At 41.7% G+C, this 22,546-nt stretch overlaps 1 protein-coding gene across 1 annotated transcript in view; it reads left to right on the top strand.

The window, feature by feature from the left end:
• EPB41L4B (erythrocyte membrane protein band 4.1 like 4B) overlaps positions 1-22,546 on the top strand; it is a 165,949-nt gene that overhangs the window by 85,679 nt on the left and 57,724 nt on the right. Inside the window, exons 16-17 of the mRNA XM_066185305.1 lie at positions 10,752-10,933; positions 16,602-16,717. Of these exons, the coding sequence (XP_066041402.1) occupies positions 10,752-10,933; positions 16,602-16,717 (298 nt within the window). The remainder of the gene's footprint in view (positions 1-10,751; positions 10,934-16,601; positions 16,718-22,546) is intronic.

Consider the following 22,546-nt stretch of genomic DNA (forward strand, 5'->3'; position numbering starts at 1 on the left):
CTTAAAGTGCTGGGGAACATCAAAGATGGCAGGGGAAAAATGAAACCGAGTATATCACCTGCTTCTCAGGCATCAAAGTTGGCGAGATGAGGCTCTCTGAGAGAGAAGACAGTTCAGCACTGCAATCATCTCTTTGCAGAGGAGGAATCTTTTCAGTTTGTGTATCAAGCAGGCAGGCTTCTTCTACCTACCTCAGAGGAGAGAAGTTTTGATGCACATCCATCTAACCTGACACTGCATATCTCTGGAAAGACTGTTGGCAATGAGAGGTTTTTCTATTACTCTACGACAGAGAACCAAGGAAAACAGACTTCTAGGGGTAATGCTGTCATTGCAGCATTGCTAATGGCAGCTAAAGAGACTGCTGCTGCCAGGGCTGCTGCAGACCAGCATTAATGGACATAAATTAGGAAATTTTTTTTAAATTGACCTCAGACTCTCTGTATTGTGCTTTGAAGGGGCACTGGTCCACCAGGACCCTGGCTGCTTCTGTTAAGACAGAAATTTCATGTGCTAGCCATGAAACCTTGGGATCCAGCTTGAAATAACACTCTGCACCCTAACCAAGCTTTTGCTACATTGTGAGGATGGAGATTTTGAACTGTTTCAGAATAAATAGAGATTTTTTTCCTACATTACAGTCAAACTGCAAATGCTTGGAAAAAAATCACAGTGTTCTTATGCTGCTCCCAAGTTTTAGTGTCAAAGAGCCTGCAGGAAAATCAGCCCTCCTTCCTCAGCAGGCATGTAGAAGGATGCAGCTTTTGGAAAAAAAACAATCCTAGTCAAATCAGATCAGAAAAAAACATATGGAGAGGTGTGCCACACTTTTCTGTCTACTTCCTGCAGTACATGGTCTACAGTGTGTGGTGATCATGAAGACATTGTTTCCCTTTCCTTGTTTTCTACCTACTGTTGTACCTTGAAGTGACTGGCCAAAGAGTTTTCCTTCCTCAGTCTATGTGCTGTTGCCCTTGTTGCCACTGGATCACCAAAAGAAACCACAACAAAGAAAGAACCCCCCCCCCCCAAAAAAAAACCCCAACAGATAATTCAGTTGGAGTTCTTCCATTGATATGAATCATTTCCAGTAATAAAGCTGCAGAGTATATGCTGTTCTCAAGCACTTACTAATGACTGTTTCATGACTGTACTTTAAAGCAAAACAACTTACTTTCACAGAGCTGATTTCATGAGTGTTAATCTGAATTTAATTGTAAAGTTCACGTGTCAGGCCTCTCTGCACTGTCCCCTGCAGATATGAATATCTTGCTACAGAAAGTACAAGCATGTCTGTAATAGCTTGCATATTGCTTTAAATTTGTGCATGTAATATACTTCCAGTTTTGAACAGGAAGAAGAGATTAAAAAAAAAAAAAAAACAACTTCATCTTCCTTCCAGCTTTTTTTAAGATGATTTTTTTCCCCTTCAGTTACAATCTTGGCAGACTTGGCACACAGATTGGAGGGGATAAGAAGTTCCACCACCCTACCCCAATGTTACTTCGCTGGTTTTTTTGTATAACAGCTTTCTAATGACTCTGGGATACTCCTTAGGGTTTGGTGGCACCTTATCTTCTATGATCTGTTGCCTGTATCTCTTCAAAAGAAATCTAGTTTCTCACTAGAAGAAGAAGAATTCATGATGACTGCCTTAATCATCACACCCTCTCAGAACTGAGGAATCTGCCAATTTAAAATTAAGATAAATGTTGAGCTGTGGCTATGGGAACCAGTGGAAGTGCCCCTAGGGTTCTGTTTTCAAATTGCCACCACAATATTTCCACTATGAATCTACTATCTTTGTAATGTGCTTGGGCTTTTTTCTTTTCCATTTTCATCTTTCTTTTCCTCTTTCCTTTCCTCTTCCTTTTCCTTTCATAGCACTGATAGTATGACCTTTATCAAACAGTGAAATCTGCAGCTCGTTGTACAAAAGATGTTGTTTTGGATTACACAAGAACAGATGTTTCATACAGGAACAGTTTGGAAAACCTCTAGTTCCTGGCTTACCAATGTCTTATGTTGATGGATTAGAAAAAACACTTTCTTTTTTTTTTAACTGAGGCAATGAAAAACATCTTCTGCTTTCTGAGCCACAATGAAAATGAAAGAATTAGCCACACCTAATTAGAAGTAGGAAGTACTGATCTAATGCAATTAAACTCCGGATAAGAAGCTAATCATTTATAAGTTACTTTTTCCTCGCTAAACCTGTAACACTCTGTGCTGGAGTTATAATCACAGTAGCTTACCTGCCATTCCCAATTTCTGCAATTCTGTCTTCCTTAGAGGAGTATAAATACAAATCATTAATGAATCTCCAGTGCTCTCTGAATTGTGTAATTGCATGGTAATGATCTCAGTACCTAAACAGATGACAGAGTGGCTGTTTCTTTTCATCTCCGGGGGCCAAGGCCCTGAATATTAAGGCCTTGCTGGCAAGCAGCAGAGCAACATCACGGTGCCTCCGAGGCCAGACTTTCTCATCAGTAGGAATATAGGAGTCAAACAGGAAGGAAGAGCTCAGGAAAAAAATAGGTCAGGCAAACAAAAAGCTCGAGTGGAGGGTTTAAGAGAAGCAGAGTTTTACAGTGTTATGTGCAAAAGAAAGGAACTAGAAAATGAAAAGCAGTGGATTCTGCTGGAAACTCTTGAGAATGTGAAAGAAGAATGAAAGCGGCAAGGGACCTTTGTGATTTCAGCATCTGTGTCTTCAGTACCTGGGGCTCTCTGAATCAGTAGCAAGGCCGATTTGAAGTAAAATTTAAGGAACATGAATGTAAAATTGGATGCTGCTTCTGTATCCAAATTTTGAACCCAGGAGGCCTTTGTTTGTTATTACTCATTTTCAGTTTCAATGGTTGCATTTAAAGTGTCTCATTCTCAATTTCTGATTTAAAAAAAAAACAACCGTGAAAATGTCTTTAAAGGTAAAATGAACAGTTTCCTGCTGTAAGTTAGGTGAGTTGCCCAAGTATTGAAATGAGAACCTGCTCAGAGATAAGGCAGAGGTTGCAAGTATATAATTAAGAAAGGCCTTGCTGTGCTGAGTGATTGACTTTGTACTACTTTTACCTGTTAATACTGTCTTTTAAAAAAGGGGAAAAATCTATAACCTAAAAAGAAGTCACTTGTGTGGCAATGGAGTAGGTTGTGTTCATGCTGGACTTCAAAGTTATGGCAAATTACTGAAAATTCACAAGATAGCGTATTTTTTGTAAAGCATTAGCAGAATTCAGAATAATTTAGAAGCATGAAAATTACACAGTTTGGTTAATTTCTTTTAAAACAAGTTTTTTTTTCCCAAGGAATTTCAGCTTAGTAAGGACAGAGACAGAGAGGAGATTTTGTAAGATGGGAGCACATTGTTAAGGAAAGCCAAATCCAGCGGATTGGCTTCAAGGCTAAAGGGGTTACACTTTTCTAATCTGCTAGATGCAAGGCTGCTGTAGTTCCTGGCTTCACAGCCTGGGATGAGATGCTGAGCATTCATTCCAGAAATGTAAATGCTCACCGAGCACCCACTCATCCAGCCTTTCTGAGGAGCAGAGGAGGTGAAGGGCAGCACCTTGAGCAGCATCTGCATATTTAAACAGCACTCACAAATGTGGGGCAGCACAGAGAACTCCATCCTCGATGCATACACCTCCACAGAAAATAGGACTACAGTTGAGAAGATGTCCTGGACTGTGGTGACCGGAGCTTGACCAGCCAAGGTGACTGACCAGCAGCTTGCTTGCATGGGGCTGGTCACTTTTTTCACCTTTCTCTTGTGCGTCCTAAATGAAATTCATCCTGCACACGAATTCACCTCTTTCCTTTCTCTTGTCTCCTCATGGTTACACCTGCTTTTTCCTTGCATTGCTCCTGGTTTTGCTAAATCCATGCTCAAATATCCCAAGGCTACCACAGTACTTTGGACCTTACACGGAGTTACTGATACAGTTTTCTAGACAGTGCTGGCTTTGCAAGGTTGTTCTCACCCAAGAGACTGTGATACTCTCCCTTCAGAGATCTGTGATGTTTGGCCATCGCTCATGTATCCCTACCATAAATACCTGTGAATTCCAGCAATCCATCTGGGCATGTTCTATAGCATTTTTAGTTGCATCTGCCTTTATCTTTTATGTCCAGCAACTTCTGTCGCGTCCTGTGATTTCTTGTGTTCTCCTCTCTTAGCTAAGCCTCAGGCCTGTGCCTGCTTCTCTCTGCATCCTTTGGCAGCAATGTGATACTGAGCTCAGTAGAGATGAGACAGGGATGCACTTAGCTCACAGGACCTGAGTTATTTAATGGGTTAAGTGGTGGGAAAAGCTGCACCATGGCTAGCAATCTGAGATCAGCTGCAGCCTACTTCAGAGGCCACATTTCCTTGCTTGGCTTTGCTCCTGTTTTAATCTGAGCTAGCTTGCTTGGTTTAGACACCCCAAGTTGTTTTATTTCCTAAAGACAAGAATACATTGCCTCTGTCTGAAAGGGAAGGCAGCAGACTTGAGGAAGGATCTTGTTGGTCTTAGAAAATTTTATGTCTGCTTTTCAGAGTTTTCCCATCTACAAGGACATCTGGGACAATGAATTTTTTTGACAGGTGATTAAATATCATTAGCTATTGTTAGTGTTAATTAAAAGCATTTGTAAATGGAGAAAAGCAAGCTTAGTTTCCCAGTGGGCATATTTTGCATGACAGTTTTGCAAGACAGTATTTTTTAATGATCTTTATGCAGATAAGGTGAAATCTATGAGGACAATGTCTTTATCGAGTCAAGATTTGTTCCTCGGTATATTATTAGAACATGCTTTGCTGCAGGCTTTATTCTTGTGGAGAATTCCAGATTAGTCTTGCTTCAAAACTTAGTTCAGCATCTTGTATCCTACAGCAGGCTTCCATCACCATTTATATATATATATATATATATATATATATATATATATATATATATTTTCCCTATTACAATTTTCTCTTTAATTTCAAGGTTGTCTGGGAGAAGCTGCTGGCTGCCTGCTCTGCTTTCTAAGGTGTCCGCAGGAGTTGATGGGGACTGTGGATCGTCCTTGGCAGCAGGGAAAGGAAGGAACACAATTTTCCATGCTTTCCCTGAAGGAAGCAAATGGGCCAGTTGTGATGTCCTGGTGTCAGAGCAGAGTATGGAAGTGTAACTGCACTGCTAGCTTTAGTTACACTTCACACAGCTCAGGAAGCCAGTTCTGGCCAGCAGAGAGATCTTGGTTACATGGCGCAGGGAAAAAAAAAACCTACATGGGTTTGGTTTTAGTGATCCCAGTTTTCCTTTACTTAGGAATACTCGTTGTTTTTATATGCCCCAGTCCTTGGCTGCAAAATGAAAGTTTACTCTCTCGTTATTGCAGTCATCTTGCTGTGGTCGTGTTCCCTTCTCATGTAATGCTGGGTCAAGTCTTTTGCTTCAGTCCAATAGCCCTGGCCATCAAGTGATACTCATATGTACTGCCTTCTTCCTATCCTCTCAATTCCTCTTCTTTCCTCTCCACAGGGACATTTTCAGAGAATGCAAAATTCCTTCTCTCTGTGCCACTTGCCATGCTTTAGTGAAGCAAGTGATATGTGAGATTCTAAATATGATTAAAGGAAGTTTAGCTAAAAGTTCATTTTGGTTTATTTGTTGGTTTTGGTTTTTTTTAACTGCTTTTGAATCATGGGCAGGGAATTAACCCAGAGTCTACCCTCCTTCCTCCCAATAAAGGGAGATACTAAACCCAAAAACGGATGTTTGGCTTATCATAGCTGTTAAGTCTCCTACCCTGGACTGCCACACTGCAGTTGGAAATGCAATGGCTGCTTCTATTACATACACATTAATACACATAAATATTAATAGGCACTGCAACACTTCCCCTGGCTGCCATCTGGGGGCACATCTTAAGCCCATTTTGATGTTGGAGAGAAGGTATTGTAATGATACGGCGATGGGTGATACATCTCCCAGCACATTCAGTACAATGCCAGCAGTGTGAATTTTTGATGCCAAAACCTGTGCAAATCACCAGCAAGCTTGTTCTGAGCTAAAGATGAGGGTGGATTGAGAGCAGTTCTAAAGATGTTTGTGGAAAGTTTGAGGTTTTTTAAATACTGGAAAATTGCGGTGGTTTGGTGCAGGAGGAATGTTCAAAGCAAATAGAGGTAGGTGTGGTAATTGTTGAAGGTTACTTATCACAACCAGACTTAGAAGCCTGGGATTTTTTTAAAACCACTGTTCAGTTATAGTAGGGAAGGTCTAAACTCTTAGAGTAGCCACAGGGCACGATAGTTTGAGCCTGCTTTCTGCTATTGCCCCAACAGCCTCTCCATGGCAAGGAGAGAAGAAAGGCCCACCATTTGCTCTCCAAGTGTAACTTCAGACAGGTGGAAGATGCCTAGAGGAAGAGTGGGGAAAGAGGGACATGGGCAGGGTGCAGGAGTAAGCCTGCTCTGGGACACAGGTGGAAGATGTTTCTGCAGGGTTACACAGTTATGTTCTATAGGAGGCTGAGGATGGCAGCTGGGAGGATGGCATGAAGAGGCAGTTATGTTTTTTAAAAAAAACCCTTCTCACTCATGGATTACAACATAATGGGAGTCCTTGCATACCGGGCCTGTCATGGATGAGAGAAAAGTCCTGATCAGGTATTGATCTTAGTACATCAGAAATATTAGGACACAGCCCAGGAGGAATTTTTATGCTGTTAGGTAGGAGTAATGTGTCACAGCTGAGATTGTGGGGCTGGAAACCTGGCCAGTTTAGGAAAGGATCTGATGTTCTTGAGGATCACCAGTTAAACGTGAATCAACAATCCCAGGCTATGTAGAAAAATGTCATGTTCCAGTGTATAAACAGGAGTAGGTCCCATAGGACATGGGAAGCAACCCTTCCTCTTTGAAACATGTCTGCAAGGCCTCACCTGGAATGGGGTGTCCAGTTCTTAGCACCACGTGTTGGAAGCAGAGCAGGGGGCAGCTGGGTGGACAGGGATGGCAAGATGTCACAGAGCTGTTGGGAATGTGCAACCTGTGAGGGGCAACTGAGGAATTCAGAGCTCTTCAGATCCTAAGTGGAGATGTAAAGGGCCGTTTTCAAAAACACAGGCTTCTGTAGCAAGAAATAACCTTCTCACTGTGTCTGTGATGGATGGGAGATAAAATAGTGGCTTAAATTGCAGTAAAGGAGACAAAATAGACAAATAAGTGTAGACATGCTGAGACGCTGAAATTGATTGCACAGGAGGGTCATGGAGTCTCTGCTAGTGATGATGTTGGAGGTTCAGTTAAGGTAACACTGGCCCACGTACTTTGGTTTAGAAGGCTTTCAAAAATTTTTCTTCTCCCCATTTTCCTGTGTCCTCTTAACACTGTTGTTGTGTGTGTAAATTGTACACTGCATAGTTTCGTAAAGCAGTGGGTGACTGGAGCACATGAAATCTAAGAATGTCAACTGAAAATAGCTTTTTGGGTAAAGTGTGAGGACCATAAAACTGAGATGGACTAGTAATGTAAATGAAAATTGTAAAATAAAAAAGGAAATTAGTGATAGGTGTTATTTGCCTTGTTCCTCAATGTGCTGCCTTTTTGGTCAGAAGGAAGTAACTAATGTGAATTTGAGGGTAAAGGCAGTACTAACCTTCTTGCGAACACTGAGTGCCTTTTTTGAAGGTTCAGCCTCCAGAAACTGAATCCTCAGGAGTGTTTTTTCCTGAATGAGGGAAAAAGAAGAAAGAAATGTTTGCTCTCTTTGCACACTTGCCTGTAGGGCCCTGCCTCATTTTCCTTGAAGGACAGGAGCTGTCTGTATAGGAAACAGCTGGAGCTTGTTGAGAAAGCCACACGGGTAAATAACAGCAGAGAAAGAGAAAACCTGCATGACAGCCAATTGATGTTTAAAAAGTAAACTGAAGGTGTGACATTGCCATAATAAGATGGCCAGAAGGCTGGTACATAGGAAAGGATGAAAACTACAGCCTGTCCACATAATGCACATAGTCTGAGAGCATTACTTGATGTCTGGGGAGCAAGTGTGAATTCCTGGAGGTCAGGAGTATGAATACTTTAGAATATGGTCAAAAAGTTGGTTCACTAAAAGTAGTGATTTATTTACACCCACAGATTGGGAATGATACATGAGCATATTTTCTATTCAGGTAAACCAGGCAGAAGCAACCAATAGAAAGCAAAGCTAGCAACAAAAGGATGCATTGAGTGGAAAAGTGTCAAGCCTCTATATTTAAGACAGTGGAAGAACAGAAAAATGAAAAAGATGTGATATAATAATAATGATGTCACCTTGTAGAAGCTACAGTAAGATACCTAATATGCCTCTAAAATATATATGAGAGAGTACACAGAAAAAGGATTTGTATTATTTATGATATTTTTGTTTGGGTACTGTCAGCTTTTCCAGTTTTCAGGCTTTGGGACTCCTGCAAGGCCTGTTGTTTCTGATTGTTTAGTAACTCCTTGGTAGTGAGGGTATCTGTGCAGATGTCCAACCTCAAATGCACAGAAGTGCAAGAGTTGGCAGAACCTAAGATGAGTTTGCCTTGACATCTGTCAGTTGCTGTCAGCCCTGGAAGAGTACAGCTTTTGCATGGGCAGGCAGTTTGAACATGGGATTTCACATTGGAGTGTGCTGCCTGGGTAGTGACACCCCGTCTGGAGCTCTGTGACCTGAGTCCTCAAGGATTTCAGTGCATAGCTGAGCATCAGCTTTGCTGGGATACCTCTTTACTTCTTTGATGTAAAGGTCCCCTGCATTTTACATTTTACGGCTACTCTCCTCCCTGGACAATCAAGAAATACATCTAGAGAATTTGGTGCACATTTGCCTTCATGCCAGAGGTCAGTTCAGTTTGCTCGTTCGGTTGCTCAGGTCCTTTTCATTTCAGCATGGAAGATACCTTGGGCCCATAGCAGTATGAGGAGTCCTGAAACAATTTGGTGTGATTAATTTTGGAAAGACCAATTAAAAATCCGTTAAACCAGCCTGCCAGTGGGTGAAATGAAACTCCCACACATAGGGTTTTGTCTCTTGAAAAAAAAATTGAATCAGATGGGAAAAAAAAAGATGAGGCTCCAGCCCCAAACTTATTTCCCAGCAGAGTTTTAACCATGTGACCAAAACCACCTATCCTCAGTCAAAAAATGTCACACCAATCCAAGGCCCTTGAAGGGAACATACAGGAGAGCTGCTGCAATTAGTGTGCAATCTCATTAGGCTGTACCATTTCCCCCTTGTATACACTTGCTTGATTTGATTATAGCAGTGAAGATATAGTGCTATTTGAAAAGACAGACCAGACCTGGGTTATCTGAGCTCACAAAAGCTGTCCCCTGTGGATCAGACATCTATTTGTATTGTTTCCTTAAAGCAAAAAAGGCATCAGAAGGACCTTTATTGGCAGTGGTTGCCTCATGCCAGGAACCTGCCAAGATTAATATACACAACATACCCCTCCCCGCCTTCTGCTTTCAAAAAGTAACCAGCATAAAAGCATGATTCAATTAGAGCCCATTCAGAAACCTCATGTTGTCTGAAGTTGTTACCAAGAAGACAGTGGTTATTAATGATGTACCAAGCTGTGTGTTTCAGTATAACTTTGGAAATGATACAGATGTGTTTATTTGCAGATGACTGGTTAATTTTGCTTTGAATCACTAAGTAATCTGCAGAGAACATATGTAGCGAGTATCTTAGGTATAATTTACTCATTGTTCCTTTAATTATTCGGTTTGCCTTCATTTCATGTTGTCAGGTTTTTGGCTGCTGTTATTAATAAAAGCAAACTGAAAACCCATGCAGCTGAAGATATAATTTCTTTAGCATATTTCAAATAGGCAGGGGATTCATCTTTTGTTGAAATGAATTGATTTACTGCAACTACTGTCTAATGCACTACTATAGAATAAGTTAAAACCTTACAAAAATTTTAACCACTCCTCTGAGGAACACACATTCAAGTAATTTGCATTATCTCTGTAGAATTACCTCAATCTTGTTTGGTTGCTGGAATGGAGAGAAAATATCACTTCTGGAAAGTCATCATAATTTCAAACAATAAACTGAAACAGCATCAGTTAAAGCTAATGAAGAAAAGCAGCAGTGTCATTTGTCACCTCTCAGAGATGATGAGTTAAAATGTCAATGTGTCCCCGTTTGCCAGCTATTGCAGACTGACGATAGTTAATCTCATAACTAAATGCCTCCCCCAAAAACCCAAACTAGTTGTACCAGCGCAGGTACAATTCCTTTTTGACCAAGTGCTATTTTGTACGTTGTTATCTGTAAAATGTTTTGTTTCTCAATTTTTTCCCTGAATCAGAGGGTTTTTATATAGCTATTTTGCACCATAAATTTAGAGACCTGAGCATTCTCAGGAATGTAGTTTTAACTCTGAGACTGTTCCTTGGTCTGCTCTTTGGACAATTTCACTTCCTAGGAGTTATTGTTTTCTGCTTGATGACTTTCCTATCCCAGAAAAGATTCTAGCAGAGATTGTGTAGTGTGTAAAATCAAAAATAGTTCTGATCTTGAAGTCATACCAACAAGCAGAGGCATCCTTTTTCCTCATGAGATAAATCTTGCAGAGATGGAAAACTGTAAAGATTTCGATATACCTCATTAAAATTTTTATTTACGAAAAATCTGTGCATTTTTTCCCAAGAAAGTTTTCACTCTGTCTCTTCAAAAGTACAATTGGTGCTATGGTTTACTGCTCTAATTTGAACTGAATTTATTTTGTAGCTATCCGTTGAACAACAGCGATCTGCATCCATTCAACATCGAGGAGAATGGTGGAACTCCATATACCACAAAAATGGCTGCAAGGCACCACCACCACCATCGGCATCACCACCACCACGCCAATTATGGTGCCCTTGCTCCAGAAAGCAAGGACATTGTTTCTGCAGTTCCAAACCCAACCAGTAAGTCCACTGCAGTGATTGTTTTATCAGTGACTGTGCTGCTTTCAGGTTTGTCTTGGAAGCAAAGGAAGGAAGCAAAGGAAAGGAAAACTGTGGATTTTGGTTTTCCTCCTTGAAGAATGTGCTTCCTGTTATTATTTGCTAGCTTTGTAGCATGTGCAAATGAGACAAGATTTGCAATTTCCTTGGTTTTCTACAGGGTTGTGGGATTTGGTGTTAGGTGGGTGTTCCATAGCTGAACAAATACCCCATTAGTCACAGATACTGACTCTCTAACCACTTGGCACAGCCTCCTTTTTTGTTGTTACTGTTTGTTTGTATAGTTTCAAAAACCTACTCTCATCTGCTATTTTCTTTTGCTGATCTGTCCAGCTGGCCCTCAGCCCTCATTGTTTGGATCTTGTTTTCATATCTGGGCACAGGCAGCAGAAATTTTGGAGCACTGGACATACAGCATCTTGCTCTCAGTTTGGGTAGCTGGAACAATTAAAAGCTTTAGCTACCAAGACTGGAATATTCTTGCTTCCTTAGTGGAGAAATTCTTGGCTTGTAGAAAGCAATGAGGAGAGAAGCCTATCCATTCCTGATGCAGTCTTGGGGAGTTTGCGTCGAAGTCTCTGCTGCTGAACGTGTACAGGGATTTTTAAGGGTATGGAGCTTGGCCAAATATTTGTAGGTTTACATAGGAACTGGAAGAGAAACATCCTTGTCATTGAGCAGTCCTACTTCCTGCTCTCCAGATTTACAATCTCTGCACTCTGCAATGTGTCAGATGCTGAAGATGTATAAGAATGTCAGATGATGGGCAAAACAAGACATGATCTATTATATTCCATGTCTGTAGGAAACGATGAGTTCTTCCCTTGCACAGTTTTTGCCTTCATAACTGTAAATGACTCTGAGATTGCTATCCATTATGGAATCTTTCACCCTGGTCAGTTAATCTGACAATTTTCAAATTCCTGAAACCAGGGTCTTGGACTGTACTAGGTGACCCTGACTGTAAGCTGTCCCACCTCAGCAGTATTGCACAGACATCTGTCTGGACTAGAACTTTAATCAGACTTTGTTTCAGAAGATCAGAAACATTCTCTTTAATTTTCTTTCCCCAGGAGAGTGCAATAGTTTTTAGGAGAGAAGCTCAAGAAATAAAATGGAAAGCGTTGTAGACATTTAAGGAAGGAATCCTATGCAGCAATATGACTTGCTTGCTGGGGCTTTTAATGAAGCTGACTCCCATAGATGGAATCTTCAGAAGATGTGTTGTTTTCCACTGACTGTACACTGCACTCCAGTGTACCTTCATGCTGGGAAGCACATGGGGCTGACGTGGAGCATGGCCACCCCTGCCTGGCACAGCCTTTTAGACTTAGAGCAGGCTGCTGGATGCTCCTGTGCCACTGACAGGTATTTGTGTCTCATCCCTGCCCTGCAGCGGCCGGCACCATGCAGGAGGGGGGCGCAGGCTGTCCCGCTGTGGGGTTTGGGGCGCGGCTCCCCTGGGCCTGCACCTGCGGGGCCTGCCCTATCAGTCCCAGGGCCACCCTGGGTGCCGGGCTGGCGCAGGTGTGGGGGCATGCTGGCAGGGCTGTGCTGGAAAACCTCTCCCGGCTGCCAGCCTGGCACAGTGGGAGGCGGTGACCTTTCTGGGGGGTGTGCCAGCCCATATTTTCCTTTCCCAAATTAGAGCTAAAGCATGCCAGGAAATTCATTCAGAGCCAACTATGCGGCTGCTGAGTGTCCTGACCCAGAGGGCACTGCTGGCCCTGCTTCCCCCAGCCCCCTCCTCAGGGCTCCCCCCATCCAGCCCACAGCTCCGCATCAGACTCCCGGTGCCCCAGCTCCAGCCCCAGCACTGCTGCTGGTCTCCAGATCCCCACAGCCCTGCCATGGGTCCACCTGCAGGACAGGAGGTAACTGAAAAAACAGCAAAAACCACACAGCACAGGGTGTTTATTCCAGCACTCTGTCTCCTCTCAGGTCACACATCTTTCCTGCTTCTCCTTATTGCAGAAATAACCTTAGAAAAAGCCTGTAAGAGCACAAGGGCAAATATCAGGAGCAGTTCTCTTTGTGCCCAGTGAGTGTTACCTGTGAGATGAAACAGGGGCCCAGGAGGCTCCGTGTCCTCCCCTGGACATGGGGAGAGTGAGCCCTCTCCCCCAAACCTGGCCCTGGTGGTGGGGAGCAGCTCCCTGGCCTGTCTGGCAGCTGCCATGCTCTGAAGGGGACTTGAGAAGCCAAGGCGTGTATGGTGCCTGTTGCTGGAGACAGATTTACCTTTCTTTTCACTTTGTCTGCTGAAGACTGGTCAACACTAACTATTTGATGCAGAAGAAGAGAATCAGTGCTGGTTCCTGCGCAATGCCAGTAGCACTGAATGCCAATTTCCAGTTTCTTTAAGGGAGTGGAAAGGGATGGGACACCTCCAAGGGGAGGCTGTGGTGCAGCTCCCAGCTGAGCTATTTAGGCAGCTGTGCATGCCATGTGCTGGTTGTCTTAATGCTGCCATGCTGCCCCACTGCAACCTATTGCTGATCCTCTGAGGCACGTGCTGGTGCATCCAGCTGGAGGTGCAAAGCTGATTTCCCTTGAGAAGCCAGTCCATGATTATATCTGGAATGTTTATGCTCTGAGAGCAGTGGCAGTCTGGGTAGGAGCACTCCCCTTAAAACTGAATCAGATTTACTCATTTGCAGCTTGGGGTGACGGGTCTAAGTGCCTTTTCAAGGTTGGTGCTCAGGGGACGAGGGCTGGTTTGTTTTTAATGGTTTCATTAAAATGCTGCTCAGGCTATTTCAGCTGGCTGAACTCTTGTAGAGAGCCTGTGGGAAAGGTTCACATTGCATGTACTGAAATGGTTAGGAGCGTGCTGGCCATTGGCCATTTATCGGGGACATGGCACAGTGTGTGGGACAAGAAAAAATCAGGCAGAGAGGAAACACTATCAGCAGTCTGCCTCAGGAACGTGAGGACATGGGGGACTGATGTCTGGCTCCAGGCTGTGTGGAAAGGCCTGTGCTGGGAAAGTGTTTCTAGGAAGTAAGTGGTCACTAAACTGGGGACGCTCTCAGGAAAGAGGGAGCTTGTGACCAAAATATCTCAAGTGGAAATGCCTGAAGAGCAAAAAGGTCTCATGGGGCAAATATGCTACCCTAGCAGAAACTTCCCCATAAGGCTGACAGAGGTGACACCAGCACTTAACCTACCTTGTGCTTTTCTGTGGGACCACAGGTGTTTTGTGACTTGTTCCAGTTGCTATGGACTAGGCTCATCACTGAGCTCTGAGATGGTTTTGAATTCATCTGAAGTGGAACATGGAGTGACCCACTGATATGTACCCACCATCAGGCTGAGAGAGGGAGAAAGAATCTGCCTTTCTTCCACTTACATCTATTCTGAGAAATGCCAAAATTCCAGTGCAATTACTGGGACATGGGCAGGAGAAAGGGAAACAACAACGTGCCCATCCAGGGTTCCTTTAAATACTAGTTCTTGTTTCCCAGCAAACACATAGCACAGAACTTTGTTACAGAAACAAACAGAAAACAAACCCGGGCCAGACCTGCCTGATTTTTCACATTCCAAGTAATTTGTCTGCTTCAATTACTGGAGGAAGTGAAATTCAGTGAAACAAATCTGATGTGTGTGTTTATGAAGGCGGCTCAGCAGAAGATGTTTTCCTGCATTCGGCCTGATTCTTCTACTTGCGAAACCACTCTTTACCTCAAAGCTAATGAACACAGATCACATCTTGTGGTGCAGCACACCTTCCCCCAGCATATCCCAGAACCCCAGTCCCACTCTCTGCAACAGCAGTTGGCCTTACAGGAAAGAGAGGGTGAGCCACTTCCTGAGCCTAACTGGCATGGCAAGATCGTGCATGGATTACCAGGTGCACATGTGCAGATTCACCGGCAGCAGCTGGGGCCATCACTGGGAGCAGATGCCAACATGTATGCAGTGCAGCTCACAGAATTTTTATGACAGAAAACGAGGAATGGGAGGAGGGGACCCAGGTTGCCTCTTGAACTGTGGGCTGAGCTTGCAGGTTATCAGTAAAAAAAAAAAAAAAAAAAAAAAAAAAAAAAAAAAAAAAAAAAAAGGCGCACCCTTTATTCCTGAGCAGCTCACTGCAAAAGACCTTGCATAACCCTGAGCAGAGAATGGTCTAACACAGACGGAGTTTCAGGCTGAAAACAGTGCTTAGAAAAACTACGGTGCTGCCAGATCCTTTCTTGGAATGAAAACTAGGGTTTGCCAAGACTTAATGCTGACTCAAGAAATTTATGCCTTTTGTAGGAATTGAGTTTTTTGCCTTTTGTTTTGTTTGTTTTTGAAGTTGAGTAAAAAGCCTAAACTGGCCTGCTTGTCTTCCAGAGCTCTCCCTTTAAACAACCAAAAAAACCCACCCCAGCTTAAAAATCAGTTTTAAATAATAGCAAACTTGAATAATTTAAATAAGGCACTTTCCCCCGACTTTATTTTCTTTCTTAGGATGAAAGTAGAATGATTGTCTTTCTTCAAAAAACTCCCCATCATCATGTCTGATTTTATGGCTGTGGTAATTTATTCCCAGGGTATCAGGCAGTTTCACAGTCTCATATGCACAGAAGCAGCTGTGATGTGAGAAATGCTGAACTCTGGCAACACTAACCTGTGATGAGAGACCACCAAGAGGAGGTCAATGCTGATATTGTAACCCTTTCTAGGATATTATTACCTCAGGGTCTGATAATGTTTCATGAATGCCAAAACCAGCTTTTTGCTTATATCCCTACAAGCTGGTTTTAGCAATTTGTCGATAGTCAGCAAAGCCCTTAATGTATATTTAAACAGCTGTAGAGTTAGATCTTGAGTGAGTAATATTTAATATTCTTAGGACAGCTTAAGAACCTGATCCAAACCAAACTGCAGTCAGTGCAAGGTTTTTATTGATTTCAGTAGGCTTTGAATCAGACTCCACAGAACTGGATTGTTCCCAACTGTTATTATCTAGAATCCATGGCTAAAAGAAATAGGAGAGGACACAGAGATTTGTTAAATCATCACATGACGAAGTTTATTTTTCTCAGAGTACTTGCAAAAATGTTTATATATGCCACACCACCCCCAAGACGATGATGGAGACCTTTCAGGGCTGTCTGAAAAAGTCTTTTCCCTTTACTTTCTGTGTCAGTGGCTTGCTCAAAATCTCTGTTGACAAAGCACAGCAAATTCCTGACAACAGTCTTAAAGAGGCTGGCATATAAATAAAGATGTCTGAGAGAAGCCAAAAGCTATACTCTGATCTCTTTACACATCACATGTTTTGAGAGTGGCACCTTGGCTGCATAAATAATCCCTCTGGTGTCAACCAAGTTTTAGAATATAGAGGAGGTAGAGGCGGTGGGGAGGTAAGGAGAAATATCTAGCCCAAAGCTGGCAAATGCTCTGCTGCAATGAAAGGATGGGTGAGAAGGAGGAGGGGGAGGAATTGTTTGCTAAATAGAAAAAGACAAAATGACCCAACAGGCATAATTATGAAACATTTTAAAGGGTCTTACAGAGAAGATGCTTTGCCGACCGTTGTCTCTTCAAATGCAGTTGAGTGTCTTGCTCTGCAGTTCTTCTGTAGCCTCCCTTCAGATGGTGTTTTTTTCTTTCTTTCTTTTGGGCATCCTTTTAGAACTGAGCTCAGGACTTCCCCTTCTTTATGATGAAACTTCTCATCTGAAGAAAATAGAAACGGAGAATGTGAAGGTAGTTGGACCATGGCCAGCCCTGCACGTCAGCATGAACAAGGTATAGCATATACTTTTACATATACATGCCAGAGCACCTTTGTCACTTCATATTCAAAAGCTTTTGCTTTTTCACCTCCAATTCAAATCAATATTCATCTTCAACTGGCTTGCTTTTTAATCACCTCTCACCATCTTCTTATGGGGCTGGGATTTGGTTTTTAGATTTAGCATTTCAATCAGCTTTGCCTTATAAAATTTCAGAAGCTGCTGCAAAAACGTTATGATATAGTTTTAGTTTAGTTGTGAAGAGTTAGTCATCTAGGCAGCCCAGAGCTGTAAAAAAATAACAACACTTTAAGTGATAAAAAAAATCTTGTTTTTCTACATGAGGAGTCCGTGTTATGCCATAAACTCCCCCTGGCATCTGATGTTAGTGGGTGTTTTATGAGACAGTTTTTGCAGGGGTGGCCAAACAGCCATGTCCTGCTGTTTCTGCCAGAGATCAGCAAGTCGGTGGCTCCTTGTATCCATGTGAGGCTAAATGCACTGTCCCTCAACTGTGGGATTCCTTGATTTGAACCTGGACCAGGATCTCTGGTTTGCAACCACACAGGTCTTGAGCTGGACCCTGTGAAGTCAATGAGAACATTGCCACTGTCTTCAAAAGAGGTGGATCTGGGCCCCCAGTGACTCTGTTAAAAGAAAAGTGGTGTTTTGAGAGTTTTTTGTCAGCTCAAGGAAGAACTCAACTAAATTACTTTACCTTGGTTTTACAAACAATCTTTTGTTATTGATATTACTTCAAAAAGTGTTAGGGAAATCAAAATCCAAGGAGACATGACCAAGTGTACAAAAAAATACAAGCACAAAGGGACTATATATCTCTATAGCAGAATCTTTCTCTTCTCTGGATGAGAGATTCTAGGAGATGGAAGTCAAGGCTAAAAATCATTGAGCCGGGTGCTTCTAATGAGAAACTTTAATATTGGAATTTTTTTTCAACATTACAATTAATTGAATTTATTCCATAACACAGTGGATTTACTATCATTAAGATTTCCTTGAACCATGTTCAGTGTTTGTCATAGGATTGTGGTGTAGTTCAGATATGGACTGCAGTCCTTATGCCTTATTAATGTAGTCATGAGGTAATGACCTGTGTCATGATTTTTGGAGATTTCTCAATGAACAGAGGAAGATGGAATATTTTGGACTTTCTCCCAAATCTATTTGGTTTTCACCTCTGAGAAGTTCTAATTTTGTCTAGCTCAAGTGGGAATTAGAAAGATAAATCATAAAGTCAACAAACTGGGGTGAAAGGGGAAAGAAGTCACCTTTTATTCCTATGTACATTTCTCAAGTTCATCTTCTAGAAATTCTCATCTGGTAATAAGTACAGCTTTTCATAGGCAAAGCTTTTTAAGCACTGATATAGTTTGCCAAAGGAAAATTCTCCATCTCAAGACTCATCCAATGAACACCCGGGTCTTGTGAGAGGACTCGTGCAGTTCAGATGTGATTACTGATACTCTATCTGAACCCCAGCAGAGAACATTTGCTCAGGTGCAATGTCCAAAACATGCTTTAAAGGACTGTCCTACACTATTGAGCTCGCTGCTGGCTGAGTTTGCCATATTTAAAGGGCCAAAGTGAAGTGAGAGAACTCCCTCCCCACTGACCACAGTGCAGAATTGGGTAAACCAATCTGACCGGTGTTGCAGAAAAGATTCAAAGATGTGACCTTAATGGCCCCCCTGTGATTTCAAAATGAGTAGATTTACGTTGTCTTCTTTCTTAAACCAAAAGCTTAAAACACTTTGGTCCTGTATTGCACCACAGTGTGCAAGTAATCCAAATATTGTACCTGCAACTTCTGCCTGATCTCTGCTCCTCTTGCTCGTTCGTATTCACTGCGGGTCTGTGGAGGGAGGACTCAGCTCTTCTATAACTAAAGGTTTTCTTTGGCTTGTCCTGACAGCTCTAGAATCTTGTCCACAGTCAGATGGATTATTTATTTAAGGACTAATTAGCACAACCCAGTATCATAACAAGTCAGAGCTTCACAATAAATGCAGCTGCACAGTAAATGCAGCCTGTGTCTGCTGTGATGAGTCTGCCATCAGTCAAAGTTTAGCTGATGAAAAAGTCTTGTAATGAGCACCAAGAGCTGCTAAATGCTTCTGTTTCTGGCAGATGCTCAGCAGAAGGCAAGGCTAGAGACATGGGCTGTCTAATGAAAACCCTCCCCTGGCAGTCATAGAGGGTTTGGGTTTAAGAACTGGGCAGCATTCCCATGAACAGCAGCTACCATGTGAATGCAAAAGAGGCCAATCCTCCAAAATTTATTAAAATTACTGGTTTTAGCAATCTGAAAATTGTACATACTCTTGAAACTGGCCCAGAGTCACCACTGGAAAGTGTTTCAGTCATCCAGCCCTTACATTACAGTTTATGGGTTGTGACCAACAAATTGTTCTGAAGTTCTTTTGGCCTTTGGCTTGTGGTTTCTTCAAGCACCATTGTCTGACCTAGATCCTGGTGTACACAGAGCTCATAAAACTAAAACAAACAAACCAGGTCTCTGAGCTCTGAGCAGAGCCTGGAGTTGCTTCATCAGATGACTTCTCCAGTGAAAGAGAGGGACATGCTGCAAATATTGGGCTAACCCTGGGCTGAAATGCCATAGAGCACTGCCCAGCAGAAAGGCAACAAGGCAGGTTAGACTGGATTGAACAAACTGTGACAAGAATTTTTGACAGAAAGTGGTGCCTTTAAAGTTCCTTTGGCTAGGGTAGTTAAGTAGCTACTCAGTCCAGCTGCAAACAGATTTTAATCAGTGTTCAACATATCTAGTTTCTGGCAAAAAAATGAAGAATTAACTCCTTTTCTGCACCACTCCATTGATTTCTGGTCTACTAAGTGCTTTTTGTGCCCTACTCTTGCATCCTCCAAAATATTATGCTTAAATAAAACCAGTGAAGCTTTTACAAAGCTGTTTAATTTACTCTATTTCTGATTTTTTAAAAAAAGCAACCATATCCACATCTGTTGTGGAGTCCTAGTTTTCACTCCCCCCCTTCCTGTTGCTAATTGTTATTTTTTTCAAGCAAAGTGCTTTCAGGCTAGAATTTGTCAGGCTTAATAATCGACCCATAGGAGAATTAGCAAGAAATTGGGTAAATTAGATTCTGCAGTTAATTAATTTGATTGTCTGCTACAGCAAACTTCGTCTCATGGGAATGATGAATGGATGTGTCCAACCTCTTTTCCAGAGCTGTTTGGTATGGTGTACGTGTCTGTCCACCTACTGAATGATGAAAGTCTGTTTCAACTTGTGTTTCATGCCCTTTGGTACTAGCAGACTCCTTAATCTCCAAGACAGACAATCCTAAGTGTTGTAGCTGTGAATGTATTTCTGATTTTCTTCTTGGGAGCCTTTCATTAGAAAAATGTTCTCCCATCCCCCGTTGCTTTGTGTGTGTGTGTGGATATAATATAAGGCCAAGAATGTATTGTTAGCATTTTTGAAATCTTGGGAGTCTAGTAATTACTAGCCCAGCTGTAATTATTGCATAAAAAGAATGAATAATAATGCATTTCAAATTGTTTCTACCTCTTTTCCTGGTGTTATGCTCACCCTTTCCCTACACCTCTGGGTCCTAAGATTGGTGATTTCATTCTGGTGGGTTCAGAGGGGAAATTATGATGGTCATAGAATCATGGAATCATTTAGATTGGAAAAGACCTTTCAAACCATCATGTCCAACTGTTAAGCCAGCAGTGCCAAGTCCAGCACTAAACCTTGCCCCTGACTGCCACATCTATAGGTCTTTTAAATACCTCCAGGGATGGTGACTCAACCACTTCCCTGGGCAGCCTGTTCCAGTGTTCTATCCAGCCATGTTCATGTTTTCTTCTTTCTCCTCACTCTACAATATACTTTGGGTCCTTTTGTATGTTTTCAAATAAGCCCTTACATCTTGTCCTTTCTTAATTGATCTACATCTTTGCATTATACCCAAATTTACTGTAAGTGGTAGCTTTCACATATATATGCTATATATTATATCTTCACTTTCTTTATTGCCCCTAAACCCAATTTTGTCCAGGTTCAGGTCTGCATTTTAACTGGCCAATGGTGAGCTGTTTATAGCCATGGGTCCCCAGTGCCAGACTGTGCCCTTTGCACTATCACTCCATATCAGTGCTCTTCTACACTGTGTCCTATATCTTCCCTTCTCAAGGCCCCTGTTTTCATATCAGTCTTTAAACTACATGTCTGTGTTAGAGTCATAAATACCTTATTCTACAAAGAATACTGGTGTTATTGTTTTCTATGTAAAATTATTGCTGCTACAGCTGAACTTAGTAGGACAAAGCTGCAGAAAGATTGAGAAAGGTTCAGAGAGAACCAGCTTGATGAGCCTCAACATCTTTGCAAACTGCTCAGAACTTATGGCATTTTGTTAGCAGGGCAAAACTGTCTTTTAGGACTGCCTTGTTACACAGATTGCCTGCTTCCAAGTGATAACAGCTCCCTGCATAGCAGCAATGCCCAAAGCCACTGGGGTTCCAGAAATAATTTGTAGTTTAATAAAATCCACAAAACGAACTCAACTTGTTGATGTACCTGAGACCCTTCTGTGTGAAACACGGATCAGAGGGTATATCCCAGGAAACACGGCTACCATGGTCTGCTAAGACTATCATGAAGCTTGCAGTGACAGAGGTAGGATTTAGTAATACTGAGCAATAGCATTTTATAAAATAAATTTGATACCAAGAATTAGAGGTTTTCTCCGAGAATATAAGCACAACAAGATTTATTAGGGGTTATATCTTTCATTAGACCAACTAATAGCTAACCTGAGGAAAATATTCTGTGTCTGACAATTTAATGAGCAGTTTGTTTGTTTGTTTGTTTTTCAGTTGCACTTTTTTTCTAATAAAGAAGATGCAATTTCTGCTTGTAAACTTTGCCTCAAATAAGAATAACACATAATTGTACAGGTCTTATCATTGTGGTATCTGTTCGTAATTGGTGTTAGCTGTCACATGGTTAAAAGCAATAAATTCCCTGGTGAAAAAGGGGCAAAAGAGTCTGTAGATTTCCATGCACATTTGCAGATGTAGTTGAGTCCCAGGAAACCTCACTTAGCTAATGGGCTTTCAGAACCTATATACTTTTGTTGTCTTTGTTAAAATTTTACCTCCCACTAGAAGGGATAACTTGTGACAAAAATAGACCTACATTCCTAAAGAAAATATTAATTCTATTCTTCTATTAACTCCTGTCAAATACATGTTTTAAACATGCTGTTTGGCTAAGAAGAGGCTATCAATAAATTCACAGAGGTACAAGATCATGAATCTTACTCTTGGTACAAAGTTTGATGTGGAACAAAGCATGAACCTTTTAAAGCAGAGCTTGGAAATGTTATGTACAGGAGTGGTATTGCTGTGTTTCATGCAACTATTTTTTATATTCTGTATGTGTGCTGAATATTCACTTAGCTTTACAACCAAAGTCAGTGTCATCATTATCTAACACTCTACAAATCTGTCTTCAGTTCTAGTATCAGCAAATGTTATTGAATTTAAAGTAAATGTTTGGGAGAAGAAAAAGCAAATGTAAGACCTCAGTTACAAAAAGAAAAAAATGCCTTCAATTTTATATGTGTATATATCTGAACTTGTTTGACTTTTTTTCATTTAAATGCAATTCTCCAGTGTTCTCCTTCTATGGAAAAATAATATTCTGCATTAACAGTGAAAAAAATGTAAACTCATTGCTATTATTGAAATCAGCAGAATTGGACATGGAAGACTGAAGTGTTATCAGGTATCCTAATGGGTTTTTTTCTTCATTTCTAAACCTTTTAGGAGA

The sequence above is a fragment of the Chamaea fasciata genome, unplaced genomic scaffold (assembly GCF_029207755.1).
Source record: "Chamaea fasciata isolate MVZ Bird 193981 ecotype frontalis unplaced genomic scaffold, bChaFas1.0.hap1 SCAF_1, whole genome shotgun sequence".
NCBI lineage: Eukaryota > Metazoa > Chordata > Aves > Passeriformes > Sylviidae > Chamaea > Chamaea fasciata.